Here is a 19,590-nt window from a genome sequence, read left to right on the forward strand (position 1 = left end):
CAGCCCGGACAGTGCCTAAGAGACCCTTGGCATGACAAAATGGACAAATTCCTACTCAGCTACTACATCGCGCATCAGTACGGCCTTTATGGGATTAGTCGGAATGCACATTTAAATCAAGAGATGAAGATCACCAGCCACCCAGTTGTTAATGGAGGTATTACGAAGCAACTTCTATTACCTTCTTACATTTATTTATTCCACAGAGAATGAATAAGTTGTTCACTCACCCATTGTTCAGTGAACTTGCGAATATGCAGTGAGTGCATAATTTTTGAATGAATGAATATTTATTTCGCATTCATGTCGAATGAATTAAGATTTTAATTCATTACTCATTTTTCACTGTATGCTAAGGATTCGTAAATGGAGAATATTGCGGAATCCATTTCCACCGAATCCATTTCGATTTCCAAAAATTGCGAATCCACCACTCACGTTGGAAGAGTGAACTCGAGAGCAACACATTCTTTTCTGCTCTCTCTCTATTATTTTTTGTTTTAAAAATTTGGGGTTTTTTCGACACCCCCAACGCCGTAATTAGTGTCATCCTCTCCCTATTGACCCCAACAAGAAAGTGGTAGATGAATTTTTTCACCTCGACCGTGTCTGACCGTTCTGTGCAACTGCCGGCCTCACCCCGTTCCTGCTGAAGTGGACTGTTCCAGATGCAAATTCTGCTCTCTATTCCACTCGTACTTCTTCTGAGGGGATTCCCGCTTATACACGGAGTGTCCTCTACGCCCCCAAGTGCTCGGTCGGAGTTTGAGACCGTGCGGTTGTCTGCCACCTAGCCGCTCTGTTGCACGTAAAGGGCCTTATTAAGGCGAGATCCGATCCTTTATTTTAGATATCTGTTCATTTATGGTTCACCTTTTCTCTGATTATTGCATAGGCGCAGCCACTGGGTGGGCAGGGTGGGCAAAGCCCACCCTGGAAAATCCCAGGGTGGGCACTCAATGCAAATGCCCACCCTCAAATACTCCCAAGTACTGATAGGGTTTAATCAGCGTTTTTTACTGGGCTTACATAACTTTTAATTTAGAAATATGCCGAAATTTATTCTTCCAGTGTAATTTTTTAGTACCTTTACAAATTCTTTATCATTCGCAACAAGGTTTTGAATTTCGAAATCATTATTCCACGATTTTCGGAATGCAGTAAAATAATTTTACACAATTTTGACGTAAATGTTTTTCAGGTACAAAATTCATCCTCCTCACTCGACTTAAAAATCATAAAGAGACAATATTAGAAATTATCTTACAACTATATTTGTAATCATGAGTTTTAAAGACATGAGACATGTGACGTGAGGCAAATATTAGGAGTTCAAAATTATGAGTTAATTTTTATTGGCATTGACAGGCTAAATAGTAACGAAGTAAAACTACAGTTGGGAAAGCTGAAACAATGCACAATAATTGGTTGCTGATCTTGCAAATTTAACTTATAATGCAGGTCTTCGGTATGTAAGTACTCAGATTTAAATACAACCAATTTTATTTTGTTCAGCACAAGAAATAAGAATACCCATGTTTTTTAGTTTTCAGAATGCGCTATAAAGTATCGACCAAGCTCCTTCGCCCTAAAATTTAGCGCGATTTCCGAATTTTAATCGGTTTACCAGACATAACCTCGGCTTTTTAAAATCCTTAAAGCTTTCGAGTTTTATAAAAAATTCACAAATTCGAAAACAGGTTTCTTCAAAATGATTTCTTGATGTTAGTGTTTCTCAACGGGTACGAAATCCTTCATCCGAACCCAAACCCGATATCTTCTACCCGAATCCGATATGTACCCGAACCCGATAATCCGATATGTTTGGGGAGAGATCCGAATCTGAACCCAAACCCGATAGGTTCTATCCGAACCCGAACCCGATACCCGATAAGAACCCGATAAGTATAAAATACCTTCATAAGCTCATCTGTATATTAACTTTTTGCCAATTATTGTTCAAACTGTGTTAATAACAAATCACAACTATGAGCTCCAATTTTATAACTTCTATCTTTTGTCAAAAAAGAAACCAGCCTTCTACTGCGTATATTTTGTTCTTCCACTAATATTAATCAGTCATAGATATTATTATACATATTGTTGTAATATTTGTGGAACCCTCATAAAATAGGTAACTCAAGAAAAGAAGAAAGAATGCGATTAGGTCGCCAATTTCAACCATGTCAAAATTCGTATCCCATAATGTCATAATGCGTACATGGAGAGGGAGGACCCAGAAATAGTTTAAATTTGGCTACATATTTTATGAATGTTCCATTAATTGAATGGCATCAGTTATGATAAACAACTCGCAATGTTTATAAAAGTTATTGGCAATTAAATCTTATCGTTCAATTTGTTATCGGGTTTTCGGATTTTCCGAAGGTAAATCCGAACCCAAACCCGACAACAGACGGATACCGAAAACCATATCCGAATCCGAACCCGATAAAGACCCGAAACCCGATAACAACCCGAACCCGTTGAGAAACACTACTTGATGTATTTAAAATCCGCTGAAATTTAAAGTTTGGAGGAGTTATAATATTTATAAACGTCGGAAACAAAAAAAAACATGAAACTTAAATTTCATGGGAATTTTATTTTTACGACATAAATCTGACAAGCTCTTCCGATGAAATATCAAAAGGATCAAAAATTAAATAATTTTCAGGATTTTGAAAACCCGAAGTTCTGAATGGAAAACCGTTTATGTATAACCGAAAACCGTTTCGTTATTAAAACCCCTATTGATTTACTATTGAAAACTCACACCGAGGGGTTTTGTATAGGTTTTTGTGGTAGTCGTAGTAATCGGGGAAAATGGGTTTAATCGCAAAAGCAGTAATCGCAAAAGAACTTTTACAAGAAACCCTTACTGTAGCGAGCCCAGTTTATAAAATTTTGAAAAAATAATTACATCACTGAAAATCAATGAAATTCTACTCATTCGCGAATAAGAAACACTATTTGCTTTTTAACATTTCTACGTCATTAAGCGAGCCTGGAGTCTGGGTGTCACCTTAGGGATAACGGTACGCAGTTCCAAGGGATATTAGTGGTACTTCTAGACGACATATTTTTTTCGGACTCCAAACCTATATGTGTTTTTGCACATGTATCTAGCTTGAGTTTGGACCATATAGCGTATTCCAGAAGGTTGAGATTCGGCGATGATGAATTTTATTCTTCGTTCGAAATGGATGCAGAAATTTTTTATTTCAATCACCCATTTACTATTTTGGCATGATGAGCATTAACTGAGGATGAGCTTTCCTTAAATGTTCAGAGGCTATCTATATTATAAGCTGGAAATGCTTGTTGGCAACGGAAGTGAAAGTAAATGTTCTATAACGGAAGTGAAAGTGAAGAAAGTCAAGTTTCAAATGGCGCGAAAATTCAAAAGTCTTTATTTAAAAAAATATATTTGCGAATGTGTGGTTATCGGGTCGTTGATGAATTATGGTGGTTATACATGATGTGGCGGCCTGATGGTGGTTATCGGGGCGTGGCGGCTTGGTGGTGGTTACGTTAGGAGTGGTTATCTGATTGTGGTTATCTTGAGGGCTTTCTTATGGTGGTTGTCTTGAAAGTGGTTATCTGGTGGTGGTTATCGGGGTGTGGCTGCTGCATGGTGGTTATCGGGGTGTGGCTGCTGCATGGTGGTTATCGGGGTGTGGCTGCTGCATGGTGGTTATCGGGGTGTGGCGGCCCGGTGGTGGTTATCGGAGCGTGGCGGCCTGGTAGCGGTTATGTTAGGAGTAATTATCTGATTTTGGTTATCTTGGGGGCTTTCTGATGATGGTTATCTGGTGGTGGTTATCAGGGTGTGGCTGCCTCACGGTGGTTATCTGGGAGTGGTTATTTGATGGATTGTCGTTTGGGTGTGGTCGCCAATGCAGATCATTGCCAATGGCGGACTAGGCTGGTAAAGATGGCAGAGCCAAGTGGGTGCCAGACAAACTGCCAGTGGCAATAGCAGTGCCACTGGCAGACTGGGCTGGAAGAGACGACTGAGCCAAGTGGTGGGTGACATTTAATTTTCCACTTTCACTTTCAGCTGCAAATTTCTTTCACTTCCGTTGGCGTCAAATTGTATTATTAAATAAATATCTACAAAATATTTAATTGGCGAAACTTTGATAATCTAATCATCTCTCGCCCGGCGGGAGACGGGCTTATACGCTAGTTTTGTATATGTTTGGGTGGCTCAGAGGTTCCACAATTCGCTGGAAAACTTCAAAAAATATTTTTTGACACGAAAGTTTACCCCCAGATGAAGAAAAATCAATTTTCTGACCAAATCCAAGTTACGTCCCATAAAAAATCACCGAAGCAGGATGGTGGGTCTGATTAATGTTTTTGAATTTTTTTCTAAATAATATGGACTGGTGGGGTGTAGACACGATCCTTCTGCTTATTTTGCCTCAATTGTGAAAGTTTGCTCATCTTTTAAAAATGTTTGTTTTTATTTTCACGCGCGTATCGCATGATCAGCCCCAGACTTCTGAAGGGTCTATTTTTACTTGGCGTAAAGTTCGCAAGTGTTTCTCCTCACATCTTAAAGACATAAGTCCAATGTTAAGTTTACGGGCCCGAAATATTTAATTTCGACTTGCAATGCAAATGTCAGACATGCTTCTCAAGGATCTTCTTAAAACCAGGACTAAAAAATCATGGAACAAAACATAAACAACAGTTGATGTGACACTTGGGCACTTCTGCAGAATTCACGGAATGGCGAAGGTTTTAAATAAGTTGGGGAAAACTCGTATTTTCACAATGCGAAACTATACGGAATTCACCTCTCCGCGTCCCGATTTTCTCCGAAGTGCTTCTCTTCGCCAGATTAGCGGTTTTCAACTTCATGCAAAATTCAATTTAGTAATTTCTTAACCAAGTTCTCAACCGATTTTTCAACGATTTTCCGAACGATTTTGCATCGTTGGATTTTAAATATTTTTTTAACACATTTAAAGTATTTGGATTCAATTAACTTCTTAAAGGAAACATCCATTAGAAATAGGTTCAGAATAGTTGATTTTTTGTGTTTCAATCACATTGCGTGTTTTTATTCATAAACCTATTTATTATCATATGTGTGATAAGCACGAACATCACACAATGACATAATTTTTTTTGTCATGAAAGGGTTTAAAAAAAGCTATGCGAAAGAAATAAAAAATAGAATGAACTATTCTTAACCAATTTTTATTTTAGTTTTTCACTGGTAAGAAATTAATTGAATCTGAATCTAAATATTCTAAATATTATTTCAAACTTTGAAATTCAAAGTGCTAAAATTATTTCAAATCCATCGATGAAAAATCGTTCAGAAAATCTTTAAAAAATCTTACGAAAACTTGTTGGAAAATAGATAAATTCGATTTTGCCTAGGTGAAAACCGATAACCTGGCGAAGAGAAGCGCAGGAGAAAATCGGAACGCGCGGAGGTGACCTCCGTGTGGTTTAGCATGGTCAAAATGCGAGTTTTTGGCAATTTAAAACCTTCGCCATTCTGTGAATTCTGCAGAAGTGTTATACCAACTGTTTGAACTGTTGTTTATGTTTAGTTCCATGATTTTTTAGTGCTGGTTTTAAGAAGATCCGTGAGAAACATGTCTGACATGCATTGTTAGTATTTTAGATTTATTTTATTTCATGAAAGAGAAAAATCAAAGTTTAACATAGTCTCGTAACTTTGCAATTTAAATTGAAAACTATTGATTTTTAGATACTGTAAATCTTCATTTAAAAAAATGATCGGCGATGACATTTTAAAATCACCATTTGAACACAGAAAAGGCCCAGGTTGAGAGACAATAATTTATATTATATGCCCGCATAAATAGCACGCTAGATAGCAAGGGTGCTATTTAAACCACGTTAAACCAGGTTAAATAGCACATATCGTCCAAAAGCTCCAGCTAGTAAAGTTAAAAGCCCTATATAAATGTATGATATTTTCAAAAAAGTGCCCACCCTGGAAAAAATCCGTGGCTGCGCCTATGGATTATTGTATGGTTTTTTTGTCGGGCCCCGTGACAATATGACAAAACTGATGACCGTCGATGAAGCTGTAATACTCGCGCATCCCTCAACCAACGCAATAGTCCTGATAGGCGGGATGGCTGATGAGGAAAACAGCGAAATCGACAACCTACTTAATTTCGAATATTGGGACGACGACCAAGCTTTGGGACCAGACTGTCACCTCTGCGGACAGGAAATCATCGACGTCTCATCTCCCTTTATACACAAAGGAACAAACTACACTGTACTTTTTCAAGATGACCTTGCTGAATCTTGTGCGAATAGTGGAGCATTGCAATGTGTATACTGTTTAAATTTCTTTCATAGAAATAACTGCAATTTTAAACTTTCTGACAAATCTTTTTGCAACATATTCTTTCTAAAAACTGGGCCTGCCCTAACTGTGTTCCTGTTTTCAAGAGCAAATTGATAATTGTAACTAATAGTAATGACAATAATTTTGTTAATTATGGAAAATTAATGCGCAAATTAGTGAAATTTCTTAATCCCTTACGCAGTCAATATAATGAAATAATTTACACAATCAATTGTTTTAATCATAATTACGATTTATGTATCAATAACTTTAAGCAATATGAAGTGGGATAAGGATATGAATATATCTGATCTGTATTTATACTGGATTACACTTTGGACCTCTTTACTTGGAATTGTATTTTGTTTATGATTATGATCACCTGCTGATTTATCTTTACTTGTTTTTTATATTAGAATAGTTAAATATATGGTATATTGACCAGTGTGTCACCAATGGTAGACCATTGTTGTTGTACTTGTACGATGTATGCAATGAATTGGGAAAGACACAGTAATAAAGATATACATACATACATACATACATACATACATTTAATAAAGGGATTTTGAGACAAAATTAGTATAAAAAAATGAGTAACGAATACTTAAATAGTTATTTTGAATAAATGAAGAATGAATGACTAATTTTTTCCTATTTTTAAATTGAAGAAATTTTAAATGAAGAAATATTTTTTATGAACAGGGTTGCGACCACCACCGGAATGATTTCAGTCACCGCATGGTGCGCTCTCCCGATAATACATAATACGACCCACTCGTTCCGTAAGTATAGGGCAATACGGGGTATTTTCTTGTCCCTCATGTTTTTCGGAAGAACTATTATGCATCAATAGCATACCTGTCAACAACTTTTCTTCATTTTGAATTTATTAGATTTAAGCACAAAAAAAAATTATTCATTATTTATTTATTCAAAATTTGGAAATAAATATTTATTCATTATTCCTCATTTATTTTTTTTCATTTCATCTCCAAACACGCCTTACTATCTTCACGACTTCATCTTCCGATTTTCAATATTTGCATTTGTGTACATACATACATATGTAAATCAATGTTGCAAAGGGCATATGCAAATGATTTATCGATATCTTCTGATAGCTTTTTTGACAGTACGTTGACCACCACTGCCACCATCATATCCGAAACAGCATAACTTCGGTGTCAGAGAAGACCCAGAAGCTGTCGGGGTGTTGGCAGTTGTTACAGGATCGGTGGTATCATTTCCTCCCAATCCAAGAAGGCTTTCCCCTACGGCGAAAGGTTGTGCCATTACTGTGCTTATTTCTTTTCCCTTGGATGTCTTCACAGCAGCACTTTCATTTTTTAAAGCTTCCAAAAATCCGTCAGGCTTTGATTCTGGGACAGAAGAAGCTGGAACCGAAATGGGCATAGAATGTGAAGCAATTGATTCTATTGGTTTTACAGATGGAGCATTCTTTGGTGCTGGGACATTCTCTAATGATGCAACTATTTTTTGTTCAGTATCTGCCATACGACTAGGTTTTACTTCAATTAAATTTTTATCAACTCCAGACTCAATCAAATTTGACCCTGAAGAAGACGGCGGTTTAAATACAAAGGAGGGATGAACCGCAAGGATGGCGGGACTCTTTTTGTCGACACTGTTGTCCTTGTACTGAATCCGGGTCTCATTCGGCTCACTCGTCGATGTTGATGCTACAGTGTTATTAAAGCCAAAGTTAAATCCACGGAATGGAGAAACCTTCTCCATTTCTAACGGAGTTTCTACTTGTGAAGTTGCTGCAGGTGCTAGTTTAATTGGGGACGCCGAAGAAGGAGGAGCTAGCTTCTGTCCCGATGAAGATAACCCTTTTAAGTTCAAGTCCTCTACAATGTTTGAACTTTTTGCTATGCAACGTACACATGCCGCACCGGTGGCGTCGTTATCCGACATGCACACCTGGCAGGATCTAACAAGGATAATGTAATTATAAGAATTAAATTAATAGCGACTCTCAGCTCATTTTTCTCGCTTAGAATTAGTCGCTCTATTCAGACTCACAGTTGGACAGCGAATTCTCTATTTATTCCATTTTTGCTTTAAAATCAACTCAACTTTGGTTACATTCATTCTGTAGAAAAAATGGAAAAAGTACAATCAGAGTAATCTGAGCCTAAAAAAACTGGAAAAAATCATAAGCGAGACAAACTTATTTGTTAGGCTTATTTGGGAGTCGTTCTTATAGAAAAATTCATGTCCATGCTAGGTTTAAACTATTTATGAAAAGACGAATTGTTTTTATTGACTTACTTGCTGCCAATCTTTTTATCCACGGTTGGTTCAGGTTTAATTTTCGGTTCAGCACAAGGCGAAATTTTTAATGGGTTTGTATCCTCATTTACAGTTTTATTTGATTCTGCATTCTGTGTCGATTTTGGGGCCTGTTTTCAGGATAAAAGGTTTAAACCTTTAACGGTTTGACATGTAACGTTTGAAAATGTACAATCAAAATTATGCTAATTGAGTAATATGTGCGTGTTGTCTCCATAAAATCAAAGTGACGGCATAATTGAATATTTATCTATAATGTGTATCGAGGGCGTAGATATATTTAAGTTTAGGGTTGCCCCGGGTACCGGGTAGTTACCCGGTACCCGGCATACCCGGCCTGTTTTGGGGTACCCGGTACCCGGCCGGGTATACTTAAGTACCCGGTATACCCGGCCGGGTAATTTAAATATTCAATTTTCTTGCTTAAGATGGCAAACCTTACAAAAAATATGCATAATCCGATGGATTTCATTTTTTTACTTGGTATAAAATAATAAACATATTTGGAAAGAATGTGTACAACTTTGGCCAACACTTATTTGGAAATTATCATATAAATTTTAAAATTACTTTGAGCGCACTCACGTCAAAGAATTATCATTCAGTCAATTTGCATATCTCGCACATTAAGCATAACTTTTATTATTTAACATAAGATTATTTCGACTCATTCTCACGATCATCAGCGAGAGAAATTGCGAACACCCAAAACAAAACGATCAAAATAGACGTCTTTGGTTGATTTGCGAGAATTTAGAAGTGCTATCAATCTTTCTAATCGATTCGCAGGATATAACCTCGAAAGTCTCGCAAGATTTGTTTTGTGGGCGGATTCGATACCCCACAAGAAAGTATGTTTTTAAGCCTCGCAAGTTTGCAAAATGATTGCGATGATAAATAAGGTATCGTCGTGAGTACGCTCTTTATATGTCCCACATGATTATTTCATTTATGCAAATATCCACTTTCTATCCCGAATCATTGGGCTGACAAGATGAAATTATTACCAAAGATATTAAATAGGAAACAAGTTCAAAGATAGGCTACCTAGTTGACCTGTGGGGGTCGTATGAGCGAAGTGCAACCATAGAGAAAATGACCAATACCAATTTTTACAAAATATTACTTTCATCTGAAATTTGGTATGGAGGTTAAGCCTGAATTCTGCACTTTAGAAATTTAACTTGTAATTTGTAAAACATATAAACCTGTTGCAAATTCCAGAAAAAGTAGACAAATTCCCGTTATTTTGAATATATAAATATTTCCCGGTACCCGGCCGGGTAGCCGGGTACCCGGCAAAAATTTTAGGCCGAGTACCGGGTAGCCGGGTACCGGGTAGTACCACTACCCGGGGCAACCCTATTTAAGTTGCAAACTTTTACCTTAAAAGCACACACGCCGTACTCTTAAAGTATAAGTAAAATAATTTATGACCATCTAATCTAGAATCGCTGTTAAAATCTTACTCTCGAACATTATGCTGAAACCAAATGTTTGGGCAAGAACAAAACCGTAAAACTCATGATGAAAAAATTGTAGAAGCGTGAAATTATTCTGCGACAAGGTTCAATAGGTTCGTTCCGACTATAAAGGTAAGGGTAAGTCCTTTCTAGCAGAATTTACTGTTTGATAACCATTTCTTGAAATACGTCACCTTGAAAATCACAATTAATTCCATGTAACGATACGCGCTAGCAATAATGCTTTGGACTCATTGAAAATATAGAGTTTGTCAAATACACAAGTCATTTCAATACATGAATTATAAATCCAAACCCAAACAAAGGTGATTAGTAGAAAATGTACAAATTTTTGAATATTCGCTAAAACTCACATCCTTATATTTGGCCGCCCAAGCCTTCGTGAACTGCCTCAAGTCTTGATTGCTTAAATCAGCTCTATCGAGTTCTCCCCTGTTTGATATTTCGACCCAATTAGCTACCACAAAGTTGAAGGCAACTTGGCGAAGATACTGTAGAAGCAAAGTTTCGTATTAATTTTTAACCCTGACAATGGAACCTTTATTCAAGCTACGCCGGGATTGTGTAACGAGTTATATATTTTAAAAAATCAAGCCAAAAATTAGGAATCACATGGCGCTTTTCATTCCGTTGAATGGCCCCTTTGAAGAAAATTATTGGGGGTCAAAGTACCCACGAGCGCCTTGGTTTTCACCTCATGGAGGGAAAGGGAGAGAAAATTTATTAAAAATTGAAATATGCCGTCAATATTTTTTTAAAGAGGTCATTCAACGAAATAATCAGCGCCACGTGATTCCTAATTTTTGACCCGATTTTTTGATATAACTCATTACACAATCCCGCTGCAGCTTGAAAAAAGGTTCCATTGTTAATGCAAGCTATGCATATAGGTAGGTATGCAAATCCATTGTACTTGCGCATTGCACTTTTCGGCGGCCGCATAAATTGTGAAGACATTTCTCAATTCCATCTGCTTCTGTAAAACCGATTCACATTTTGTCTTGAGACCAGTCTCACAATACGTCGCAGCCAATTTCATCAAATCTGTAATAAACCGAAAGACAAGGTGAATATTTTTTACAGAAAATGCACAAAGTATTGTATACTGCACCTAAAACTTTGTCTATTTCGGCATCCGAGAAATAAATTTTGTCCGTGTAAAGGTAATAAAGCAATGCGTAGAAAGTGTCCCGTTTGGTATCCTTCAATTCTATTGGGCTGAAAGTTAAATCGATATTTGTAAATTCAATCCAGGCTTTAAATGCTATTTAATAAAGCACCTATCTTGCTGCTTCCAATCATGGAACAGTTTTCGAGAGAAGTAAGCACTTCGCAAGGTCAGTATGGCCTTGTGGACCTTGATCAAGCCACCCTCCACTTTAAACTCTACATCGGTCCCGACCCCGCCCTTGCATCATATTTTGTCACATTCATATTTAATGAATTTAACAGAAAAGTAGCAAATACGCTTGGCACAAAATATACGCTTAAAAAAAGTTTCCCTTCTGTGAAGCAAATTATCTCTAAATTTCAAATTAGGTAAACTATGTGTATTAAACCTCGATCAAGTTAAACTTGATAAAAGTAAAGTTTACCCTGGATTAAAAAATGTTAATTTAAAATGGGTGTGTCTAGCTTGTTCTCTCTAAAACTTTTTACAACATGTATACTTGCTTACGTCGATCTTTTCACGTTTAAACCTAGTAAACGGGACATTTTTTAAAATATTTTAACATAAAAAATGTAACTCATGCATATTTGGCCGAGTTTGGCAAATCCATAAATAATAATTTTTCCCATGGAAAGAACAAGTCTGGCACACCCCTTGTAAGTACAGAATTCAGAGTACATTTACCATTCAAAAGGGTGACTTAATCTTTAAGAGGCTAGTTTAAAATTTAAAGCCATTTCTTACTATCGCTCTTTCCAGCGTTTCTTGTATGGTGACCGCATTTTCTGTGTGGTCCGATGCGCACAGCGATTTGCACATAATTTGTTCCCCCTCGTTAAATAGTGTAGGAGGGTGTGGAAAATTTGATAAATTCGCCACCAATTGTTTAGGGCTACTGCAAATGATTCCTTTGTCCATTTCCCCCCAAACGAAAATTTTATCCGCAGACCTTGCGGAACTTTGATTAATACCCGGCATGGAAGATATATCATCAAAAATTCCTAAATCCGCTGATATCCTGGTTGGCGTGGATAAACTTGTGGTATTTCCTGTGCCCAATTGACCTTCGTCATTAGCTCCACAAACATAGATTTCCCCAGATGTGGCCAGTAGAAGGGTGTGGTATTTCCCATTTGCAATCTACCGAAGTATTTTATAATTTTTATAAAGACGCATATGTACTAATTCTAAGGTTAATGTTCATTAATTTGGTCACCTTTGTAATCGGTTTGTCAACAAGTACTTTAGTTGGCACAAATTCAAGTGTTCTGTTTCCTATCCCTAACTCGCCATTAAGATTACGTCCCCATGAGTACACCTTAGTAAAAGAAGAAGTTAATTATGAATTCCAAATTATATATTATCTTTATTATTAAGGTCTTACGTCACCCGATTCGCTCAAAGCAAACGAGCTGTATGAGCTACAAGAAATTTGTTTAACTCTGACGTTCCGAAGATTTATGCTAATTTTACAAGGTTTGTTTTGATGCGTGTTATTTCCCAGGCCTAATTGGCCATATTTATTGTAACGCCATGAGAAAACCTCCCTCGTATCCATTGTTAAGGCGACGGCGTGATAAACACCCACCGCAAGTTGAACAATTCTCACACTTGGGTCAAATTTAATTAGTGTTGGAGTGTAATTTGATGTGTCATTCGTTCCAGTCCCGAGTTCGCCAAACATACTATACCCCCACGCGAAGATACGTCCATCTTCGGTTATAGCAAAATCAACACTTCCAATGACGAACTCTGTCCAAAGAAGTACAGGGTGGTTTAAATGTCACGCTACAATTAAAATTTTTTTAAAGGAAAAATTCGTAAGTTTCCATTAGTTACTGAAATTGTGACTGTGAAATTCAACATTTTAAGAATTTTTCATCAGTGTCCCACCAGTCTTGATAATAATTAATAAAAATCTCAATCCAAGATCTTGAAATTAATGGAGATTTAGGGATTTTTCCTATTGAAAAATTTTCCATTGTAGCGAGACATTTAAACTACCCTGTACACACATTTATGTACTTATCATGTATGAAATTATTTTATTCGTGACCATGTTTACTACTCTCACCTTTAACGCTTTGTCCACAAAGCGCTTCAATTTTAGAAGGTAAGAACCCATTTGTTAAGCTCCCTGTAGCAGGTGATATGGAACTAGAGATTTTGTACACATTATCGTCCGTAGTTACGAGAAATCCATGGTTTCCGTGGACATGGGCGACACGAACATTTTGTAAAAAGACATCACCGATAGTGTCGAAAAGGTTCCATTTTCTCAATTCCTTTAGTGGAATTGTTTTTGGGGTCAGTGGCAACGGACTTATTTCTATTAAGTCACCCATAATTGACAACTTTGGGAGAAATTGAATTAATTGAATTCACGATGTCAAATAATACCGTAATTTTAATTTTGATAAGTTGGGGTGTGGAGTGGAATGCAAGTTTGTGCTTATATCAGACCTAACTCAATGATAAGGTCTACTTTATCTTATCGCTGTCACGACTTGATTAATTAATTAGTTCATTGTGAGGAATTTTATTTGCGAGAGGCTTATCACAATGTGATATGATAAGTATGCAACGCCAAACAGGCGTGCAACATTTACGCAGCAATATACTTATATGTGCTAACGGTGCAAGTTTAAGTAACCTACATAACTAATAAATATAGAATCAAGCAAATATGGAACAAATGAAAGTTTTTATATTTAAGCCTAGTACTCAGCACGGGATTCTTAAATGAAAAAGTTTAGCAACAATTAGAGAAAGAAACAAATGCAAGCTACATTTTGAAATTGATTTGAAACACTGTCATTTACTACATTTTGCAGTGAAATTCATGTATGCGAATCTGATCCAGAAGTAAATTAATACAAACGGAGCAACCTGTTGTTGCGGATGATAAACCCGTCCTGAGTACCAGATTTTACCTAAAAATATTTAGAAACTATCGGCCGCCTCACTTAAGGCATTGTCCCAATCTCGTTCAGTCGGAGTAATCTCGATCCCACTAATCCAACACGGATTAGCTTGGCCAATCTCATAATCTAATCTTGCACATTGGTTGACCCTTCGTTTCAGGCATTTCGCGAACGCATCGGTACAAATCTGGCGTATTTTTAGATTACTAATTTCTTCCAATTTACGAATCTTTTCCGAAACCCGCTTCAAAATTTCAGGCTGGAGAGGTACCTCCCACTGCGCAGTGGCCGCGATAATTGCATCCTTAATTTTTTCCTCTTTCCAGGGCTTGCCGACGTGCAGGATTTTATTGAAGCCGTTCTCATCCAACGTAATTCTATCCTGTTTTGTTAACTTTTTGACCACGAGAACGAGAAAGACTGCGTCGTCAGGTTCTATTTTCTTGAGCCCTGTCGCTAATTTGTTGCAGATTTCGGAGAAATAAAAGCCTGCAATGCATAAGTAAATCCATGATCAATATTTATTAAAAAATTGGGTCGAAAAATGTACCATTCATAACTGTTTTTAAATTGTTACTGAGGGTTTTCATTATAGTTGATCATGTCTACATAGTGAAATAATTTTTTGAAAACAAAATTTCGGACCAAATATAAACCGTGGAGAGGCGCAAGTCACCAAATAATTTTTTAAGTCATGTATTTTTGCAAAATTGGATTTTTTTTCTAACGTTAGCAAGTCCTGCTATGTAACTCGTAATGAATGCCCTCATCGTTTGAGATTCATTGGGGAACAAAAGGGGGATACGATTTACACGGTAAAGAAGCACCGAAATTTGGATACAAACATTTCATTTTTACCGAAACTCGTCCCCGACCCCACCAAATGGTGACGTTCACCAAATAACTACCCTACGGATAACTTTCCTCACCTTCTGAATATACTTCCTTATCCAGAAATACAGATTGCACGTCCCTCACCACGATTAGCGATGGTTGCGTCGACCTCGCGGTTTCGAACAGCTTTTCTGAGTCGACGAATGCATACATCTCTGAGGATACAAGCTCTTTAATTTCTGCAGATATTTCATAACTTTTCAAACTTCGTAAAACTTTATTTCCTTCCAAATTAAATAATTCATTGTGCAGTGCATTAATCAAGTTTGTTATTGTGACGTCATCATCGCCCCAGAGGACGAGACTTTTCGCCACGTGGTCACCCCACACGAGGCCGGCTTTCTTGTACAGCTCCCTATTAACATAGGGTGCCACGACATTTCTTTGCAAGTAGGCCACGTGCGAATCAAGGCATCTTATCTTGTAAATAGGTTTAACTAAATGACCAACTCTTCATTCATTGCCAAAACTATTTATTGCAATTGGCGTCAAACTGTAGATGTATATAAGAATATTCATATACTAACACAAGTGAATGAATTTGAAATAAGCTAAATATGTTTTTTCTAAATAAAAGGTTTGATTTTATCCCAAACAGATATGTAAGAGAAACTAGAACCGCTTTTTTGCACAGGTGCGAAGATACCACAATGACTTAACATTTTTATGCACATAGTATTTTTTATGACATTATAAAAAATACTAAAAGTGTGATACTTTTAACCATATTATCCTAAAACTGCCTGGGGTTTGATCCTTTTCGCGACACCAATTAAACTTGTTACATAACTTAATCATGTATGTACCGAAGACTCACCCATTATCTAAACCGGTGGAGCAGATGCGTACATAACCCTCACCAAACTCCAAATTTCCCCACTACGCGACGAGGCAATGATTAATCAGGTTTATAGATAAATAAATAAGTGTTTGAGTGCTAACCTCGCAAATTATTAATTTAAGCATGCACAATTTGCATCGAATATTCACAATAATTTTTCCATCAGTCTAAGGCTATCACCATGAAGTTGCTTATCCTACTCGCTGCCACCCTCACCGCCGCGTACGCCGGCACCGTGGACCCCGCCCTGATCGACGCTGTTGAACGTAACGGCAAAACCGAAGCCATCCTCGAGCTTCCCCGAATTATGGGGCAAGTCGAAGCCAACCGAGCTCTTCAATCCCACACCGGTGACGCTAAAGTATCCGCCCTCATCACCACCTTGAAGGGACTCACCTCCGCTGCCTAGGCCCCCTTCATCTCTATCGCAGCGTCCCTCGGGCTTGTCACCGAGCCCTGTTGGGCTTCCAACATTATTCTGGTTAAGGGTCTAACTTTAGGAAAGTTGGTCTCATTCGCCTCCACCCCCGGAGAATTCAAGCTACGCGCCCAAAACATAGTCGCAATTCCACCGCCAGAAACAGGGGCCGAATTCGTCACTGACATGAACCAAAACACGCCGCAATGGGGAGTCGCCCAAATCCGCGCCCTGTCGCATGGGCGAATAATATTACTGGTGAAGGCATCGTCGTCGGCATCATCGACACCGGCGTTAATGGAGGACACGTTGCCCTTAACCAAAGTTTTGCCGGTGTTTGGATGGACCCTTACTTCAACCGGTCGGGGCCATCTGACCCCCACGATCATGGAACTCTAGTCGCGGGGATCATTATGGGACGTGCCAACGGTGTCGGTGTCGAGCCTGGAGCAAAATACGTCGCCTGCGCTGGATTGAATTCACAAGGCTCTGGTATAGAATATATGCTCATCCGATGCGCGCAATATTTGATTACGGAAACTCCGCGGCCCTACGTGATCAATAACGCGTGGGGAGGTCCACTGGCAGACGCCACGTGGTTTAATACAGCCATCCCTGCGTGGCGAAATGCCGGAATTATCCCAGTCTTCCCGGTCGGATATCCGCCGAACTATGCAATTCGACCTACTCCCCCGGAAATCAAGCAGACGTGATCTCGGTTGGAGCCACGAGCGAGATTGATGCCGTGTTGTTGAATTCCGATCGAGGACCAAGTCCTGATGGACTTCTTAAACCGGAATTGTCCGCTCCTGGAAGCAATATTGTTTCCTGTTGGTATGGATATGATAACTATCGCACCACGACGGATGTGACATTGGTAAGGTTTGATTATGATTTCGAATACAAATTGTATAATTTCCGGCAAAATTTATTTAGGCTTCTGCCCACGTGACTAGAGCTGTGGCCCTTATCCTTTCGGCTCATCCAACTTGGACATTTGATGATATTTTGGACGCTCTCATTACCTCTGCGGTTCACCCGACTCTCTCGAATGAGGACCGAATCTGTGGACTCCCTGGACCAGGTGACTACCCAAACTATTCCTTTGATCATGGACGTATCGATGTGGCTGCAGCTCTAGGCCTTTAGATTGGTTTAATCTATCATGGTTTAAATAAAAATCAAATTTTTCTTCTAAATACGTATGCATTCGTCCTGATATAATTGTATCAACTTAGGAAATAAAAAAATATACCATATTTTTAGATACTGCAGTCAATAAACGATTCTTATTTTTTTCTTGACGTCATTTATATTTTAGATAAATATGTGAGCATTTTTATTTATGTCTGTCCTAGTTGTCACTATTCAAAATTAGAAAATTGCATATCTAATTATAGACACCATATTTATAAGTTGAATGCCACATACAGTAAACGACTACAATACATATATTCAAAGTTTTCAAATTCCCCAGATGGTTGGTGAATAGTTATTGGATTGGCGGACAATTTTAATCTTGCCTCGTATTTGGCTTTGTTAAATTTTTTTTTAAATTAATAAACTATCTTAAGAATGTTATTTCCTTTTTGCATAATAGATCACGTACATACATTATTTTACAGTAGGTTATAACGTTCAAAACTTTATTTATGCAAGTATTGGCATATTCCTTCGTATCCATCATTTGCACATATGTATTTACATAAATATGTATGTACGTTTGCAAAAATATGCATGCACAGGCAATAATTTACATACAGGTGGGAGACAAATGTATCACTACTTTCTGGATGTTTCAGTCTTTATTGTTTTAAACATTCAAATCAATCTGCTAAAAATTATACATTGTTATAATTTACATAAATAAGGATAAATTTATCAGATAAATAAATCATGAAGAAGTTTAATTTAACTATTCCACTTTCATATACATAATTTGAGGACCACTCATTAAGTACTCAACCCAGTATAAAATCTTAATCAACTTAAATTAAATATTTACTAGAAACTTGAAATTAAAACTATTTATGTACTATCTCGTGTGAACATTAACTAGGAAAATTAGATAATCAAGTTAGATGTAACATACTTTGGGTTCTAGTGATTCTGGAAATCTAACATAAAACCATAACAAGAAATGCACCTTTGTAAACTTACAATTATATTAAAGGTGCTAACTATATGTATATGTACTATAGTGTAGGCTTAGGGAAATTTCGCAATTTCTTAAATAAGCGGATGTGTATATGTGATACTAACTGTATGTATATATTTTTATGCTAGATTAGGTTTCACACTGTGGCTACTTTTCACTGGTAGAAAGCCACAGTCACCAAATGCCCAATGTCCTATAGCTAAATACCTTTACTTCGTAATTTTTTATTCATTAAAAAACAAATGTTAGTAGATAAGTATTAAAATTAAGTATGAAAGTACATATGTATGAAACGCACGCAACAGTAGATAGAAATTATAGTAAGAAGCGTATTACTCAGAACGCCTTATTTAGCTACTGACCTCACCAATTTGTCAAGCATAGAACCTTAATATGGTGAATATGTTGAAAATTTTGGAAAATTCCTGATTTTAAAAGCTAGCCACGCCTTACTACATATGTAGTATAGAAAGCAATTTGAAATGTAATCATGTTCGCTAATTTCGAAATTTTGCATGCACAATCCTAATGTTGCCATGCAGATTTAACGTAACCTCCCTTTTTCCCTTAAGACTTTCCACTTGTAACGGAAAATCACACGACCTCTCCTTAATATGTTTGGATTTACAATTCTTTTGTATTGTTATTACATTATTTATACAATTAATAATGTAAGTTTATGGGCTCGCAGGGGGGAGTTTAAAATTTTTCCATTCATTCATTTACAATTTCTTACTTGTTTTTGAAAATATATACTTGGAAAGACGCATTTTTATTACATCAATGTATCCTTATGTATATATATATGTTCAATATGCAGCACTTCCTGTCTCCCTCTCAATAAAAATTTGTTAGAACCAGTTAAAACCAGCCAAATTTGTGTTTAAAGTATGTAAATATGTATGGATATCAACTCCATAGCTATTCCTTTATCATTTTTTTGCAATTTAATTCGACAACTCGAAAAATTTTCCATAACACTCTGAAGATCTGTACGAATACTTCCCCATTTGAGGGAATTAGATTATA

The 19,590-nt window shown here is 37.2% G+C and overlaps 2 protein-coding genes across 2 annotated transcripts; one reads left to right on the forward strand and one right to left on the reverse strand.

The window, feature by feature from the left end:
- Positions 1 to 6,969: 6,969 nt before the first annotated feature.
- Positions 6,970 to 13,759, reverse strand: LOC118437002 (RCC1 and BTB domain-containing protein 1-like). Its single transcript, XM_035855740.1, has 10 exons — positions 13,401 to 13,759; positions 12,711 to 13,078; positions 12,543 to 12,644; positions 12,071 to 12,466; positions 11,436 to 11,563; positions 11,267 to 11,373; positions 11,069 to 11,199; positions 10,509 to 10,646; positions 8,651 to 8,781; positions 6,970 to 8,309 (listed from the first exon to the last, which is right to left on the reverse strand). Exons 1-10 carry the CDS (start codon positions 13,669 to 13,671, stop codon positions 7,457 to 7,459), a joined length of 2,625 nt encoding a protein of 874 aa, XP_035711633.1. The 5' UTR covers positions 13,672 to 13,759; the 3' UTR covers positions 6,970 to 7,456.
- A 2,850-nt stretch (positions 13,760 to 16,609) lies between these two features.
- Positions 16,610 to 17,552, forward strand: LOC110855121 (subtilisin-like). Its single transcript, XM_022103541.1, has 3 exons — positions 16,610 to 17,001; positions 17,049 to 17,280; positions 17,340 to 17,552. Exons 1-3 carry the CDS (start codon positions 16,610 to 16,612, stop codon positions 17,550 to 17,552), a joined length of 837 nt encoding a protein of 278 aa, XP_021959233.1.
- Positions 17,553 to 19,590: the final 2,038 nt, after the last annotated feature.

This window comes from Folsomia candida, unplaced genomic scaffold (assembly GCF_002217175.1).
Source record: "Folsomia candida strain VU population unplaced genomic scaffold, ASM221717v1 Fcan01_Sc011, whole genome shotgun sequence".
NCBI classification, from domain to species: Eukaryota; Metazoa; Arthropoda; class Collembola; order Entomobryomorpha; family Isotomidae; genus Folsomia; species Folsomia candida.

What these genes read in the sequence shown, in the direction of transcription:
- LOC110855121 (XM_022103541.1), top strand. Translation starts at nt 16,610, where the DNA reads ATGGGGAGTCGCCCAAATCCGCGCCCTGTCGCATGGGCGAATAATATT. An exon ending in CCACTGGCAGACGCCACGTG is followed by an intron (nt 17,002 to 17,048) that starts GTTTAATACAGC and finishes GAATTATCCCAG; the next exon opens with TCTTCCCGGTCGGATATCCG. An exon ending in CCACGACGGATGTGACATTG is followed by an intron (nt 17,281 to 17,339) that starts GTAAGGTTTGAT and finishes AAATTTATTTAG; the next exon opens with GCTTCTGCCCACGTGACTAG.
- LOC118437002 (XM_035855740.1), bottom strand. Translation starts at nt 13,671, where the DNA reads ATGGGTGACTTAATAGAAATAAGTCCGTTGCCACTGACCCCAAAAACA. An exon ending in TTGACAAACCGATTACAAAG is followed by an intron (nt 12,467 to 12,542) that starts GTGACCAAATTA and finishes ATACTTCGGTAG; the next exon opens with ATTGCAAATGGGAAATACCA. An exon ending in GATTGGAAGCAGCAAGATAG is followed by an intron (nt 11,374 to 11,435) that starts GTGCTTTATTAA and finishes TTTAACTTTCAG; the next exon opens with CCCAATAGAATTGAAGGATA.